The 17,361-nt window shown below is 43.5% G+C and overlaps 1 protein-coding gene across 1 annotated transcript; it reads left to right on the forward strand.

Moving 5' to 3' along the window:
- Positions 1-3,153: 3,153 nt before the first annotated feature.
- FOXI2 (forkhead box I2) lies at positions 3,154-5,583 on the forward strand (the record flags this gene model as incomplete). Its single annotated transcript, XM_083364559.1, has 2 exons — positions 3,154-3,715; positions 5,033-5,583. 2 exons carry the CDS (start codon positions 3,154-3,156, stop codon positions 5,581-5,583), a joined length of 1,113 nt encoding a protein of 370 aa, XP_083220685.1.
- Between the last annotated feature and the right edge of the window lie 11,778 nt (positions 5,584-17,361).

Consider the following 17,361-nt stretch of genomic DNA (forward strand, 5'->3'; position numbering starts at 1 on the left):
AAAGAGTTATGCACCTCAGCTGTACATTTGAGCAGAGGCTTAGTTTGGCTTCTTTATTAGCCTCACATCCTGGGGGGTGGGGGGGACATGAGGATTTTCAAGCCTATTGTAATTACTTCGCTGTGCATTCCTTAGAACTCTGGATTCTACCATATTTTCCGGCGTATAAGACGAGTTTTTAACCCATGAAAATCATCTCAAAAGTTGGGGGATCGTCTTATACGCCCAGTCGTCTTATACGCCGGAAAATACGGTACATCATTTTGTCTCCTGTCTTTCCCCTTGGATAGTTTGCTTGTTCACTGGAGCCTTGGTCTTGACCTGTGCCAGGCCTGTTGACAATGTTTACAGAGGCCTTCTAAGATATTGGACTTCTTTCTTCCAAAATACAATTCTGCCTGAACTCCTACTGTATATCACTGGACTCTGGCATGGATCCAGCTTGCTATCTAGTTGGATGGCAGCCAATAGTGGCTACTACTTTCTTTCTGTCGCAAAGAAAGTGGCATTTATAGCTTTGCCATCTTCCCCACTGTTCTTAACAGCAGTAAATATTTTAGTACCTATGTCAACCTGGCATACATTCACTCATGACCAAGATACTTAAAACCGCCCCAATCCTACAAGATTAACAATTTGACATCACTGTCTACTGGACTGGCTAGCTTTCAGCCATGTTCATAATGCTAAGAGGTTATTTATACTACCACTTGTATAGTAAGAAATGTAACTTTCTGTTTGCACAAGGCAAAGTTAAGACTCATGGCTGGGCCCACTAAAGCTGAAAGTTGAGAAAGTGAATGAAGCTCAAAGTAAGGGTAGAGTTGGAGGAAAAACCCATTGGTATCTACTCATGTCGTGTCAGAGAACCTACCACACCACTTTCAGTATTTTTATATATATGCAGGTGAAGTTGTGATATTACACATTGTCTGTAATAACCTTGAAGTAGCAGAAAAGTCATTGAATCTGTGAAGCCTTTCAAAGGCTACAGGGTGCTTCATGATTCATTTCATTGAAGTGGGTTTCTGCATCAGTTCTGCTCTGATAAAATGATTCAATCAAACCTTTGGTAGATTGGAAGTCTTGCTTTGAAGCTTTAAACACAACAGAGCAATGTTTAAACTTTGATACTCCTCTTTAATGTGTTCATGCTTAAATTTTTGGCTTATCAAAGACATTTGTCATGACCGTGAGAAAAACAAAAGAAGCAAAACAAAGAATATTACTAGAATTTTGCACTTTCTTTTCTTTTGTACTAATTACAGCAAACAACTGCAGAGACAATAAACACTGCAAATAATATGAACATGTATTACTCAGTGAGAATTTCTAGTATCAAAGATGAGGAAAGCAGATTTATTTATATAAAATGTTTTAAAAGTTTTTAATGAAAAGACGTTTGTGCATCTGGTAGAATTTTGCAACAATCACCACCTTCCATTACTGCTAGAATATGCACATGAAAGTTTTCTGCCTGTCTGATGAATATTGTGAATTCATGTAAAAACTACATGCATTTCAGTTATATTGTTCAATCATTTCAACGTTCAGTCACAAGAGAATTGGCCCATAACATCTCCAAACAGCTAATAGGCAAGGCAGCCTCATTCATTATTCGCTTGGGAAAAGCAAATGTATTGATTGATCCTGGTTGAAGAAACAACTGATTACCTGGTACAACTTTAAAATACAAGCATGGATAGCAACCACAGTCCCATGGTGGTTGTCAGCCTGTGGATGGGTACCTCAGGTGTGGCTTAGAAGCAGCCTATGTGTGTTTTAAGGAATTCCAGAAAGCACTTGAGATATACTGATTGACAAGCATCACTCAAAATGTCTTAGTGAAACTTTTATTTTCATATTCACATACCAGCTGAGCTTGCACAGTGGATGGGACCAAAAAAGTGATCTGGTAACAGGAGCATAAAAGAGGTTGAAATTTAGCAGACCGTCTGATCACAGTGGAACATTCCCACCATCATCTTCCTTGGTGGGTTGAGAACTTAAGGCAAAGTATCTGTGTATGTTCAGGCTACAGGTAGTCCTCGATTTACAACAGTTCATTTAGTGAGCGTTCAAAGTTACCACACTGAAAAAAAGGAAATTATGACCATTTTCCACGCTTATGACCATTGTGATGTCACATGATCAAAATTCAGACGCTTGGCAACTAGTTCATATTTATGACGGTTGCAGTGTCCTGGAGTCACGTGATCCCTTTTTTTGACTTTCTGACAAGCAAAGTCAAGGGGGAAGCCAGATTCACTTTAACAACCACGTTACCAACTTAACAAATGCAACGACGACTCGCTGAAGTGCGGCAAGAAAAGTCGCAAAATGGGAGCCAACGGAGCACTTGGTGGAGCAGTGGGCTGATGCCTCCTTAAGTAACACCAGCTGCCTGCAATTAGTGCAGGTTCACATCCCACCAGGCTCAAGGTTGACTCCGCCTTCCATCCTTCCGAGGTAGGTAAAATGAGGACCCAGATTGTTGGGGCCAATTAAGCTGACTTTGTAATAATGCCGCTTGGGGTGTGTGTGAAAGCCCTAACAAGCAGGCATATACATAGAATGAAGGCTACTGCTAAGCTTGTAAGCCGCCCTGAGTCTTCGGAGAAGGGCGGGATATAAATGGAATTAAAATAAAAAATAAAATAAACTTAACAAAACGTTTCACTTAGCAACCTAAATTTGGGGCTCAAGTTGTGTATGTAACTACAGTACCCATTGTCCAGCGCTACAGTCAATCGATGACTTCTCCCTCCCGGCAGCTATTCCTTTTTCAGTGGGCGATCCCAATCTCCTTGCCTTGGAGTAAATTTCTGGAAAAACGAGTCCCAGAGTCCCCCAAGGGCAGTCTGGCAGGAGAGGAAGGCCCTTTCTGCGAAGAGAAGGGGCCCTCCAGGCTTGACGTGGATCGCGGGGCGGGGGTGGGTGGGAAGGGCGGGGGTGCCAGAGACGATGGGGAGAGACGGAGGTCATCGGGGGTCGGTGCAAGGAGAGGCGAGCTCGGGCCCTGGAGGGGGGCAGATGGGCAGGCGCCGCCCGCTCCTTTCCTAACCCACCGGCTCTCCGCTGCCGGCGGGTCCGGAGCCGCTGCTGGCGGCTTTCTCTCGCGCCTTCGACCCGATGGTGCGCGAAGCGGCCGGGATGAACCCACCGGAGGGCCAGCAGCCCCTCAGCGCTCGCGACCTGCTGGACGCGGCGGCCACTTTTTGCGACAACCCCCGGAGCTTCTTCCCGGCCTCGCAGGCGCCGAAAGTCCCGCCCCACGGAGGCCACGGCCTGGGCGACTCGAGCGGCGGCGGCGGCCCTTATCTGTGGCTCAACGGTGCGCCCGTCGCGCACGGCCCCTACTTGGCCGCTCCCCACGGGGCGTCCGGCCCCTTCGGGCCCTCGGCGGCTTACGGGACGGGCGCCAGGCAGCTGCTGGCCGCCCAGGCGGCGTCCCCCGAGCTGAGTTGGCTGTCCCTGGCCGGCCAGCAGGACTTCTTCAAGCTGGTGCGGCCGCCCTATTCGTACTCGGCGCTGATCGCCATGGCCATCCAGAGCGCGCCGGCCAAGAGGCTCACCTTGAGCCAGATTTACCAGTACGTGGCCGGCAACTTCCCTTTCTACAAGAAGAGCAAAGCCGGCTGGCAGAACTCCATCCGCCACAACCTCTCCCTCAACGACTGCTTCAAGAAGGTGCCGAGGCTGGAGGACGACCCAGGTAAGTTGCAAAGCCTCTTCGAGACGCCTCCGCAGGCGCCGGGCAGTCAGGCGGCGCCCGCTGGAGCTCGTTGCCGCGCTTCTCCTCGTTCTTCCCTCGGGGCAGGCACGGCACTCACGTGGGAACGGAGATTTGATTTAACGGGCCTTTTCACGCTTGGAAGAGGGAACCTAAGGGACGGCTGGGCTGCAGCCCCAGCCGCTTGTTCCCTTGGAAATAAGTCTGGACATCTACATGTCTTATGGAGATGCTCAAGTCAACCGGGGCGTGGTGTTCCCAAAGGTGCTTTTTCGAAGGGCAGCTGGACGTTGCTTTTCCTTGAAGACCTGTCGCATCTCATCCAAGAAGCTTTGTAGCTTCTGAATGCTGTTCAAGAGTAGCCCCATGTAGAGAACATTGCAATAGTCCGACCTTGTGATGACTAGATGACTGAATGACTGAGTGCAGGGATTCTTTATCCAGAAAAGGCCACAAACTGGCGCGCAACCCAAAGTCGGGCAAAGGCTCTCCTGGTCACAACTGCAACCTCCTCTTCGAGCAGGAGTTGTGAGACCAGGAGAACCCCAAACTTTGGAGAAAGGGCCTATATAATTTTTCACAGCAGAGTAAAAATACTAGTGCATATTCTAACATACCTTTGAAGCTCTTACCTGATTTGTGTGCGTGTGGCAATGTTGTCAATGTAAGGGATATCCAAAACTGATACGATGAATATATACGCCACTATAAGCGTTATATTCTAAACATGGGGAATGTAACTGGCCTGCTTGCAATGCAATCTTAACACCTGTTCACCTATTAAGCCTATTTTGATTAATGGTGCTTTCTTTCAAGTTACTGTGGGCTAGAAAATATTGTTTGCTCCATTTCGGCCTTGCTGTTTCTCCAAGCTCCTCTCAACAACTGATGGATCCTCCAAGGGCGTGTTAACTTTACCTTATGCCAGTAATGTGAATTACACAATCAAAGGGTCATTCTGAGTGGCCATCTCAGCTTATAATGTCACTGATCCATTGCTACGGTGTAAGAAAATCTGTCTCCGTTAGTGATTTGTCACCACAGCCATGCTGGGTGACAGTATAAATCACCAGTGAGAAAATGGTCCAAGTGTACTGCCATGACTAAAACTCCGATAAATCAGGAAGTCCATGAATTCTTAAAGACAGTGTTAGGTGATGTCTGCTCCACTTCCTTTACCTTGTGTCCTCCAGTTACTTTACCCATTTTAGAATCATTTGCTCTGACCGTTTCAGTATCTCAGTTTTTAGAGTATTTCTGTACCCCTGTTAAACCCACATGTTCTCCATTGATTCATAGGTAAAGGGAATTATTGGACCCTGGATCCCAACTGTGAGAAGATGTTTGATAATGGCAACTTCAGAAGGAAGAGGAAAAGACGATCTGATGCAGCTGGTGGGCCTGGAGCCCATAACAAAGTGGAGGAGAAAAGTAACAGTTGTCTTGTTCAGCCAATCCCTGAACCTAGCAGCTTGGGCTCTGGTGAGCCGCAGTGCTCTCTGGGATGTAGGAATGACTGCAAATCCCACAGCCTGGACTCTAGCCATTGTTTCTCCACATTTGTCTCAACCATGAACGTTGTGGCCCATGGCCGGAATGGTTTCCCCAGACAGCTTTCTGGTGGGCCAGTATCCGAATTCACATCTGGGAGGCAGAATGGGCCCAATTTGAACTCCTGCTCTCCTTCAAATGGCAACCCAGCTTCAGCATTTGAACTCAGTTCCCAGTCCCACTCCAGGATGAATTACTATGCAGGTGTTGGTGGGCAGTCGAGCTGGCTCAACAGTCCTGTCCTGAGTACCTTTAGTGTGAACAATCTGATTTATAGCAGAGAAGGGACAGAAGTTTAAAGTGATGCTGAAAAGCTGGTGTTCCACATTAGTCCCATAAGCAACTGTGGCTCAGCATCTGGTCAGGTTGCCTTATGTAGGCAGCCTTCAGCATTTACAGACCCGTTCGGTTGATTAAGTGCCATCAAGTCAGTGTTGCCTCTTAGTGACCATACAGATTTTTCTCCGTAGAAATCTGTTCCTAACAGGGTTTTTAAGGCCTTCAAATGATGCACTCATTACCAAAGTAATTGTGTCCATCCACTTTACTGCTGGTCATCCTAGACTTCTCTTCGCCTTTCCCAGAGAGTTAGGTCTTCATATAATGTGTCCAGAATAGGATAATTTGAACCTGGCCATTTCTCTCTTGACCTCTTTAAATCTGATATGAGATCCACTTTTAAATGGTTTTATCTTGAGTCATTTATCCTGTTCCCTTCCATTTGGGTTGTTGTTGTGGGTTTTTTTTTGCATCATCTCTATTATTTTTTCTTTCTTCTCCTGTATTCATCCTGCTGTCTTTTACTTTCACCTGTCCATTAAAACAAAAAGCAACAGCAGCAAATGCTGATGAGAGTATACTTAGACCTAAAGGCATAACTCAGTTTAGGTCCCACTATATCATTTTACAAGCTGACGTGTTTTCTCTAGTACAGATAGTTTCTTCAAGTGAACTGAGGGTCATTCAAAGGATGATGAGATACGGAACTCTAATCTACAGAATGCTATCCATCGAAAAAGAGTTTGATGGCACAGTTCTTAGAGTTCCCACAGAATAATCTCCCACCAGAATATACCATCTGTTAATTAGTGGCAAGAGATGCCATTTCTGATTTTCAATCACATACCAAATATTTTGTGTTTGCTTCATAGATCACTAACTTTCTATGTCTTACAACATCTGTTTTTCTGGAAATTAAATGTAATTTATCAACTTGTGAGAATGGTAAATATTTCTTAACAATCCATTTTCTCTTACACACACACATCATCATCATCTTTATCAACAACAACAACATCTAATCCTTAACATATATTTGAAAATGCATCCTATTTACTTCAGACTTTTTCAAGGAACTATGCAAAAGTCCTGATACTTTCATTTAACGTTCCAGCATCCAATCATTTAATAGCTTTCTTTAAAGCTCAATATTGTGCCTTATCATGGACTCCTCAGGTTTTTTTTAAGTGCACTAATCAATAACAGAAATATTTTGGAAATTGTATATAACAGATATAGACATCAAGTTTAAGAAAGTAGGTATATTTTGAGAAATATTGGAGACATTGTTTTAGATTTTAAATGTATAATGTTGCTGACCATAAAGTGAACAAAAATAAAATGTTGTCCTAATTTAATTTGTCTCAATTTTATATTTGCTACATTTCTTATTATGTTTTGTGGAATATTTTGTTTCAGGACTTCAATTCAACTGAAATTTACAGTGTTTAAAACCCAGAACCTGGTTCATGGCCAGAATTGGATCTTGCAAAATATAAAGTTACAATGAAAGTTTTAAGCTTAAACCTCAGTTATAATCATTCTTATTCTGCAACTTCTAAAAAAACATAAAATAGCACTTGGTCTTTTTCCAGTGAATAAACAGTCAATTGTTATATACCTGGGATTACAAATAAATAGATGCTTTGGGTGCATCTTAAGACAATAGTTTTGACAGTAAGAAATGAAGCCATTAAATGGAAATGATCAGAGCGTGGGAAAAAAGATTCAACAATTTAACTGTAAATACTTTCTTCTGCCAAGCTATAAGGTGCTGCTTGACTTTTCTTTAAGTAAATATTTAAAGAACTATCCCAGGTACATCTCCATCAACACACTATTCACTGTTCAAACCCAAATGGCCTGTAGGCAAATAATTTACGGGCTTTGCTTTTATACAATGTTTTGGGGAGGTTATTTGTGGTAGAGTTGAAATAAGTATTCAGAAACAAAAAAAACCCCGATTGATTCTACTCATTTGAAAGCCATAAAAAGTATCAGGGTTTGCTAAGAGGCTTAAAATGTGCATAAATCATAAATAAAAAAAGAAAAGGCATCAAGTCTGGATTTAAATCAGCTTATTATTATTTTAAAAATAGGATTTATTTATGTTTGTCTATTTGCAGGGGAAAAAAACAGCAGTTCAATATTAGGCATATGAAAACTAACTGAAGATGAAATTCTTCTACTGGGGATTAGCCAGTTATTAATACATACTAGTCAGGACAGAAATTGTCTTAAAAGTAAATCCCATTACTTTGGTCCTGAAATAGCAGAATTTTACAACTTGAGCTCTTGCCTGAATTAACCTCCACAAATTTGCAAGTACACACCAGTATGATTTTCTCAAAAATAAAGTTGAGTCTTTTTGGGACAGTGTCTCACTGTCAGCACACGGTCAGCCGTGGGCTAAGTTGCATCTCTCCAACTGCAGTTCTACACCACCAGATAGCCCCCTTGCTGATTTAAATGCAGTTAAATGGGTTGTTAGCTTTGAAGCGGAATAGATTTTATTTAGAAGTAAATCCTACAGCAAAGTTGACCTACGGGATACCTAGCCTGGGTTTCAGCCTTAAGTTCCTCGGCTGTCTCCTGCGTCGGAGCCCTTTTCCTCACTCCGCCCGTTTTCAGGGCGAAAGCCTATCCCTAAAGAGCCTCTAAAAAGTCACAAGTAACCCGCAGCTGATTCACTGGGGTTTATTTGTCAAAGGATTGTGTGTCCGCCCGCTGCTTGGCAACTCTTTTGAACGCCCCTTCGGAAAGATGGAAAGCCGTTTGCTCTACCTAGGAAGAGAATTTTGAGTCTCGCTTTGCCGAGCGGAAAAGTGCCGCGTTTTGTTTTGTCAGTTATCAGTTCAGAACAAATTTACGCGTTGGGAAGATTTTTAAATTGTCACCGTCCTTTTCTTGGGACAAATGCATCCTTCCAGATCACTGAACTTTAATTCACGCGAAGACTTTAGACTTCAGCTTGGGAGCGCATGCATGATCCGTTTCCAGAAGTCTATTGAACTGCTTTGTGGGAGTGGAAAAACAAGCAGACGGTCGCGGTGTGTTTGGGGGGGAGGAGGGGAAGGGGGGGTCCCTCGTCTTATGCGGAAAAACTTGGGAGAGGGGCAGTAAGGAAGAGAACAGAAATGGGGACGGTACCTCCAGCGATCCGTCCTATGGAAGTCCCAGTTTCCAGGGTCCTTGATGGGGATTCTTATAGGTCAGAAATGGGTAATATGGTTCCTGTTAGTTACTTTTTATCAGGTCCCTTCTGATCCAAAGGTAAAAGGTAAAGGTAAAGGTTGCCCTGCACATGCATGCTAGTCGTTTCGACTCTAGGGGCTGGTGCTCATCTCCAGAGCCAGCGCTTGTCCGAGGACGTCTCCGTGGTCATGTGGCCGGCATGACTAGATGCCAAAGGCGCAAGGAACGCTGTTACCTTCCCACCGGAGTGGTCCCTATTTTTCTACTTGTATTTTTACGTGCTTTCGAACTGCTAGGTTGGCAGAAGCTGGGATGCGTAACAGGCGCTCACTGTTACGCGGCACTCGGGATTCCAAACCTATGTATTTTTTGCAGGGGTATGCCATGATAGAGCAGTTGTGAGGGTTACAAGTGGTCGAGAGGGGAGAACCGTTTTCACACCTCAAACTTCAGTGAAGTTTCAAGAGGCTTCAAGCAGAGTGCTTTTAAAGCTGTCGTAAAGGCAGCTTGCCCTCCCTGCTGGTTCTCGGGCATTCACTTCAAGCCTACAAAGGTGAACAAAACGAAAGTACAGAAAGTGCTTTTAACAATGAGGTTTGCACTGTTTAACGGGAACTCTCTTTGGGGACCTAATAATGTGTTTTTTTTCTTTTTTCTTTTTTTTGCAAAATCTCAACAAGTACTTTTACAAGCCTGGTGGAGATCAGTGTCTTCCCCAATACTTCAAAGGTGGAGAAGCAGGGCTTTCAGGCACACTGCAGCAAAACTAAAGGCAGGTTAAACCAAATCGGTTCAGGGGAAACCCGGAATGGATTCAAAAGCTAATTTTCATTCTGCCAGAATTTAGTGTGGAAACTCTTCTACTTTTCTAACTGTTCTAATCTCTCAGTGGGAGCCTAGTGAGGCATACCTGTCCTTTTATCTCCAGATTTCATCCTTCCCCTTTAAAGGAGCAACACTTATGCCCTGTAATGTACACCTGGAGGATCAAAGGGCAAAGGGATTCATTTTTAGTTATCTTTCCAGTGGAGTGCTTTATCATGTTACTGAATAAGAATCTTGCTAACCATGTCTGGAATGCAATCTCCCAGCTAAGAAAGACCTTAAGAAGTTGGAGCTTGAGAAACTTGCTTTAGAGAGGCAGCCACAGAAGAACCTGCTGTGACTGCAGCTCTAAATAAACAGGGTAAGAGGTATACACAACTTCTCACAAGCTGACAGTGGAGTATTAGTACTTCACGTGATCTTGATTCTATCCCTCTGTTAATGCAGTGCTAGGCTGCATTAACAGAGGGATAGAATCAAGATCGTGTGAAGTACTAATACCACTTTACAATGCCTTGGTAAGGCCACACCTGGAACACTGCATCCAGTTTTGGTCACCACGATGTAAAAAAGATGTCGAGACTCTAGAAAGGGTACAGAGAAGAGCAACAAAGATGATTGGGGGACTGGAGGCTAAAACATATAGGGAACGGTTTCTGGAATTGGGTATGTGTAGTTTAATGAAGAGAAGGGTGAGGGGTGACATGATAGCAGTGTTCCAATATCTCAGGGGCTGCCCCAAAGAAGAGGGAGTCAAGCTATTCTCCAAAGCACCTGAAGGCAGGACAAGAAGCAATGGATGAAAACTAGTCAAGGAGAGAAGCAACCTAGAACTAAGGAGAAACTTCCTGACAGTTAGAACAACTAACCAGTGGAACAACCTGCCTCCAGAAGTGGTGAATGCTCCAACACTGGAAGTTTTTAGAGACTGGCCAGCCACTTGCCTGAAATGGTATAGGGTTTCCTGCCTGAGCAGGGGGTTGGACTAGATGACCTCCAAGGTCCCTTCCATCATCATCATCATCATCATCATCATCATCATCATCATTATTATTATTATTCCTGAAACAGCCCAGCAAAGGAGAAGAAGGACATTCCAACAACAGTGAGACTGTAGCCTATCGCTGACAGATTCTTCTAAGGAAGTTACAGAGGAAGACCCAATATTCTTGGATGTTTTCCCAGACCAATCGCTCAGCTCCTTGGCAAATGTCCTGGAAGGCTCTAAGAGGAAATCTAATCAAGCTAAGAAAAGAAGCCAGAAGTAGGTTCCCTCTTATCGGGATGCAAAATTCAGATCTGTGAAATGGAATGGTCTAAAGTTCCAGGAGTATTTTCTGAGGAGGCACAGAGTAGTTGCTCCTGTTATGGATTTGGTGAGGACGTATCAGGCACAGTCCTTTTCATTGGGAACATGATCACGTTCTCAACTCATTCCCAGCCTGAAGCTGACGTCAGATAAACTTGTTTTCAAGTAGTAGTTACTGTTCAGTCGCTAAGTTGTGTCCAACTGTTTGCAACCTCATAAACCACAGTACACCAGACCCAGAATCTGCCCAAACCCATGCCCACTGTATTGATGACACTACCTAACCCTTTCAAGTAGTACTTTCCTCCCTAAGATGGCCACAATCTGCCACAACTTCAAAGGAATAAATTATTTATCATTCGTCAACTCTGAGCCAAGATCAGCTGATCTATTGTGGATATGATATGGTGTGTTTTGGGAGTAGCGGAAGATACAGTATGCCTCCTCTGGTCACTAACCAGTCTCTACATAATTTTTTCCCACCACTTGCTGGGTTCCTCTTATTTATTTTTATTTTATTTATTCATTAAATTCATTTGCCCCATTGCCGTTTTGTCCCATTATCTCAATCTACTTCCATTCTACCTCCGTTTGATACCAATCAAGAGAGATGAGAGCAGACTTTTCCTGCATTTGGAAATGTGAAAGGCATACATGCGTGCTGGTCCCACTTATTCTAAAAGCAGGGGTTGCCCAACCTTGGCAACTTTAAGACTTGTGGACCAACTCCCTGAATTCCCCAGCCTGCGTGGACAATTCTGGGACTTGAAGTCCACAAGTCTTAAAAGTTGTCAAGGTTGGAGACCCCTGTTCTAAAGCGTGTCTTCTTTCTCAGGCGCAGAAATTGTGGAATCCAGATAATACGACCCTGAACTTGCTTTGGTTGCTTATTTCTCCGTTTCAGCCCCTCTCCTGCTCCATAATGGAAGAACTCTGGTCCAGCAACTAATTTCAGTCTCCCCTCTTACACAGTCATAATAAGGCCCCTCCCCCTCTTTGCTCTCTGGGGCTATTTCCATCCTGGGGCTCTCTCCTATATTAATTTTTGTCTTGACACAGGAGAGGCAAAAATACCAGCTGAGAGAAGTTCAAGCAGTCCTGAAGATCGAGCCTTCCCATTCCTGTGGAAAGGCCTGATTGGTGGATGTTTTCCCCATTGGCTGGGGAGATGCTGAAGGGAGTGTGGAGGAAGCCAGAGGAAAGAGCTAATCGCATTCTCTCTAAGGAAATAAGCTTTGATAAATCAGGACAACTCCATTTAGCAGTGACTCAGAACAGAGGCAAGAGAGAGGTTGGCAGTAGGTACAGCTGATATTTACAACAAGTTTTGCGTTGTGATGCCTCAGGGCTGGGTGAATAAAATGTCAACAGTTGCAGAGGAAAGGTTCTGAGACAGGAAACATTTTTTTTCCCCCGAAACCAAAAGAAAGTAAATTAAGTAAAATACTCCCTAATAGGTTCCCAGCAGCCCATCTTGTTTTCATCTGCTCTGGTGAGAAATTAAAGTGACCACGAGGCATCAGCCAAGCCGGAGTTAGCAGCCAGGAGAACACAGATTCCTACTCCTGCTATATAGGATGGAAACTCTTTACGTGGGAATGAAGTGTTCTTTTTATTGGGCGGTGGGGGGGAGAAAGGGGAGGGAGAGGAGCTTATTTTCTTGGAGAGGGAGATGTGGGAGAGGAAGCTAAAGGCTGCTGCAGACTTTCTTGCCTGTCTCTGCCGTGTAGTTCCAAAGAGGCAACCACAAAGCCACAAAACAGGATGCTGTTGCAGCAGTGAGAGCATTTATTTATGCGAACACACAAATATTGAAACATTGAACTGGGCTGTTATTTCCTCTTAAAAATTGGAATAGGGGAATCATTACACCAACCCACCAAGCACTGGAAAATAAAATCAAGAAGTCCCTTGAGTTAAGATTGGCTCCTGTTGATTCTTTAGGCACGTTCATGTTGTTTTCCAGGTTAATAGCAATAGTAATAACACTTAGACTTATATACATCCTCACAGTGCTTTACAGCACTTTCTGAGTGGTTTACAAATGTCAGCATATTGCCTCCAACAATCTGGGTCCTCATTTTACCCATCTCGGAAGGATGGAAAGCTGAATTAACCTTGAGCCGGTCAGGATCAAACTCCTGGCTGCGGGCAGAAGTAGCCTGCAATACTGCATTCTAGCCACTGCACCACCATGGCTCCTAATCTATGGAGGTCATTCTCTTCTGGTTTTTTGAACCCACCTAACAAGGTGTTGTGAAGATAAAATGCTACTTCACCATCCTACAAAACTTCGAGCACACGTTTACAGCCACAATCTTGCAGGGACTGGAAGAAGAGTTGTGGTAAGCAAGAAGCCAAGAAACGTCCTTACTATATCACCACTTCTGTATAGAAAGTCATACTTTAAAGCTGTGGGTTTGGAAAGTGTGCTTATTTCACTGCTACAAGCTCAGCAAAAAAATTAAGCCCATAGGCATAAAGCTGGCCTGGCACTCAGTCATTCCTTGCTATTTAGTGAGTAGCCCCTCTCCAAGATTTTTTTGGGGGGAAGGCATAGGGGGCAGAACAAGTGATACCCTGCTCCCATGTCCATCCAAAAATGCAAATATCTAGAACAAAGGAAAAAATTCCTGCAAGCACTTTCCACCCGCCCGTGTTAGTTACACAAAAGGTAAATGAAATTATTTTCTTTGCTTTCACAGTGCACAAAATCTGCCGTCTGATCCAGCTCTTAAAACTCCTCCTATGAGCTTCTATTTCCTTATAGCGGTGCAGAGAAGGAGACCACACATCACTTGGGCACAACCCTCCACATATATCATATGGGAGCAATTGATCCAAGGCTAACTAGTGATCTAGTATTCAGATTCATTTATGAGACCGTAGCGTTAAAAAAAATAGAAGCTGAAAATTAAAAAACAGTTGGTCATTTTCTCTATATATGTAAAGCAAAGTTACTATACAATATCTTTACAGTAAAGAAAGACGGTGAACCAATCTATGAAACGAATCCCCCAAATTGAAAACAGGAATGATACTTTCTGAAGAAGTGGCGATGTACAATCAAGAAGGCTCTTCTGATACTTTGACTTGCATTAGGCCTCGCTTATGGTAATTTATCACCTTCAATGCTTCTTTTCACTCTTGAATGCTTCGGTGCACTTCATCTGCCTAAGGCGTGCATTAACTCTTCCATCTGAGCTGAAGTATCTCTGGCTGTTTGACTGACTTACCTTGAAGTGTTGGAGGGAAATGTCTTTGCCAAGATGAGCCTTGGGGCAGATTTGTTTGGATTGCTGGGGAGATGGAAAACAGCCTGAAGAAGGAGTGTATCTAATACTTTAATTGAAGGTTTCAGATTCACAGTGGCAATTTGAAATTAAAATTACCCAGGCTGGAAGTGTTTGCTTTGCAATCGGCACCTGCTGGAATTCAATAAATGTTAGATCATGTTTAGTTGTAAAGCTGTTTCGGAAATTCCCTTGCATAATGGTCAATCATCCTTCCCTTCCCAAGCTGGTAAAACATAAGGGAGATCAGCTCTTGGTATTCTAGTGTCCCCCTAAAATGAAGGACTCTACGCAGCTTAAGGGATAACATAGGGTCCATGCCGCATATAACAATAAATCAGCAGTTATCAAAATTATGTAATCAATGTTTTCATATAAATTCAACATAGTTATCATAGAATCATAAACCTATAACACCAGCAATCAAATTCGTATATTTGTCATCCTTGCTTCAGTTCCCAAATAGCCAAACTTTGACACTGCTGAATGAGAATTATGGTCAGTGCCCCGGAGTGATTCACCTGCCTAAATCAGTCATTGACTGTAGCATCTGAGCCAAACACGTATGAAATACACCAGCCTGAGGGCAGGATCCTCAACTTATGACCACAGTTGAGCCCAAAATTACCATTGCTAAGTGAGACATTTGTTAATTGAATTTTGCCCCATTTTATAACATTTCTCACCACAGTCGTTAAGTGAATCGCCAAAGTTGATACGTTAAGAACCTGGTTGTTAAGTGAATCTGGGTTCCCCATTGATTTTGCTTGTCAGAAGGTTGCAAAGGGGGGTCACATGACCTTGGGATGCTTCAAAGGTCATAAGCATGAATCTGTTACTAAGCCTCTGAATTTTGCTCACATGATAAATGGGGCTGCTGCGAAGGTTGTAACTGTGAAAAACAGTCATAAGTCACTTTTTCCAGGAACATTGTAGCTTTGAATGGTCAGTAACTGAACGGTTGTAAATCGAGGACTACCTGTATCATGTTTATAAATGTTTGTGGAAAGTTAGATTGGACTATATGGGTGACCTTCTTAATATTATTCAACTGCATTGGCCTTCTTCCCTGACCATTATCAATATTGGACAGTGGGAATCAAGAACTCAACACAGGTGGCCCTTGCTTACACAATCACCAAGTGAAACATCATGTATCCATGATGGATTTATGATGTCACTTCCCATTTGATCATTAGGCAAGTAGTTAAATGAGCTATCATGTGACCATAATGGCAATTTTACTGTTGGTTTCTCCATTGACTGATTGTGGGAAGTGCTGGTTGGGAAGTGTTGAAATGTTGGTCATGTGACTGCAGGGATACTATGAAAGTCGTAAATGTGAGAACTAATCATAAAGTTAATTTTTCAGCCAGCACTGTCAAACAGTTGCTAAACAGGGCACTTGTTAAGTGATGTCTACCCGTAGTATTAAAGGTCCCTAGATTGTCCAATCCTGATTCATATGATCCTGTGGACTATAGAAAGAAAATGGAAATTTTCCTTTGTTTCATTCATTTTGCTGTATTAAGAAAACCAATTTATATAGCTCTCCTTTTACCAAATGTCCAAGATTGAGACATAAAACGTCTTTCCTACACATTGATTCCTTCTCACTTGAGCACCAGTAAACATATATAGCATAGTTTTACATCTTTGGCAAAACTCATACAGCTGCTTTGAAGATTGAACTTGGTTATATTTGCGTGTATGGACAGCCTATTTCATTTCGTTTTCCTCTCAGACAGACACAAAGAGTGGATTTGCAGACAACGGCTACCTAACACTGAAATAAAAGTGTCTATGGAGATTCATAGTCATCCCCCCCCCCATTTTCTATGTATTATTTTTTGCTCCTTGGATATTAATTATTAAGCTTGAAATGGGCATCCTTCCTTCACTTAGTTTATACGCAGCATAAGACTATGAGAATGGAACTTCTGGATAAGCTTAAGGCCCACCTTAATTCAGCATCATGTTTCTTGCAGTGGCCAAGTAAGCAGATGCTTTTGGGGCACTACTCTGAAGCCAGAGATGGAGACTTAGCAGTCTGCCATTGTTCTCCTGCAACTAATGTTTGGAAACATGCTTTCTCAAGTTCAAGTGTAACATAAAAGTTTAAGGGCTAATAGCCTTTATTCCATCTCTGGCCATGGGGGGTGAGCTATTACCCCCCGTAGATAGGGCGCGCAACTTGGGGGACCTTCTAGATTCACAGCTGTCCTTAGAAGAGCATATTGGAGCTGTGACTAGGGGGGCCTTTGCCCAGGTTCGCCTGGTGTGCCAGTTGCGACCCTATCTAGACCGGGATGCCTTGCGTACAGTCACTCATGCGCTCGTGACCTCTCGTCTAGACTACTGTAATGCTCTCTACATGGGGCTGCCCTTGAAGTCCACTCGGAGGCTCCAACTGGTGCAGAATGCAGCCGTGCGAGTTGTGCTGGGAGTTTTCTGATACTCCCATGTTTCACCTTTGCTCCGCGAGCTGCATTGGCTGCCGGTTGTCCTCCGGGTGAGATTCAAGGTGTTAGTAATGACTTACAAAGCCCTACATGGCATGGGTCCGGATTACCTGCGGCAACACCTGCGGCCGGCGTCATCTTCCCTCCGTCCAGTGCGCTCCCACAGAGAGGGCCTCCTCAGGGTGCCTCCGATCAAAGAATGTCAATTGGTGGCCCCCAGGGGGAGAGCGTTCTCTGTGGGCGCGCCAGACCTATGGAACCGCTTGCCGGTTGAGCTCCGGACGGCCCCCAACCTTCGCTCCTTCCGGCGCGATCTAAAAACATATCTATTTGAGCAGTCTGACCTGGTCTGATGGGTTAGGGTTGGGGTTTTAATATATTTTAATTACTGTTTTACTGTTTTAACTTGGGGCACTTATTTAATTCGTTTTTAACTTTTATATTCTGTTTGTATTTATTGCCCTGTACACCGCCCTGAGTCCTTCGGGAGAAGGGCGGTATAAAAATGTAATAAATAAATAAAATAAATAAATAAACAGACTTTTTCAGTTAATGCTATTGCTATTGTACATTGTTTTCTGTGTTCCTATCCATGTTTTTAAAAGCTCCTATCCATCTTTTAAAAAGCTGTAGACTGCTGAACTCTATTAAGAATTGTCTTGCAGTTTTTGTTTTAAAATTCAGAGTTTTTGTTCTTAATAGAAGAGAATGTCT

Source organism: Vipera ursinii (assembly GCF_947247035.1).
Source record: "Vipera ursinii genome assembly, chromosome: 5".
In the NCBI taxonomy this organism is placed as follows: Eukaryota; Metazoa; Chordata; class Lepidosauria; order Squamata; family Viperidae; genus Vipera; species Vipera ursinii.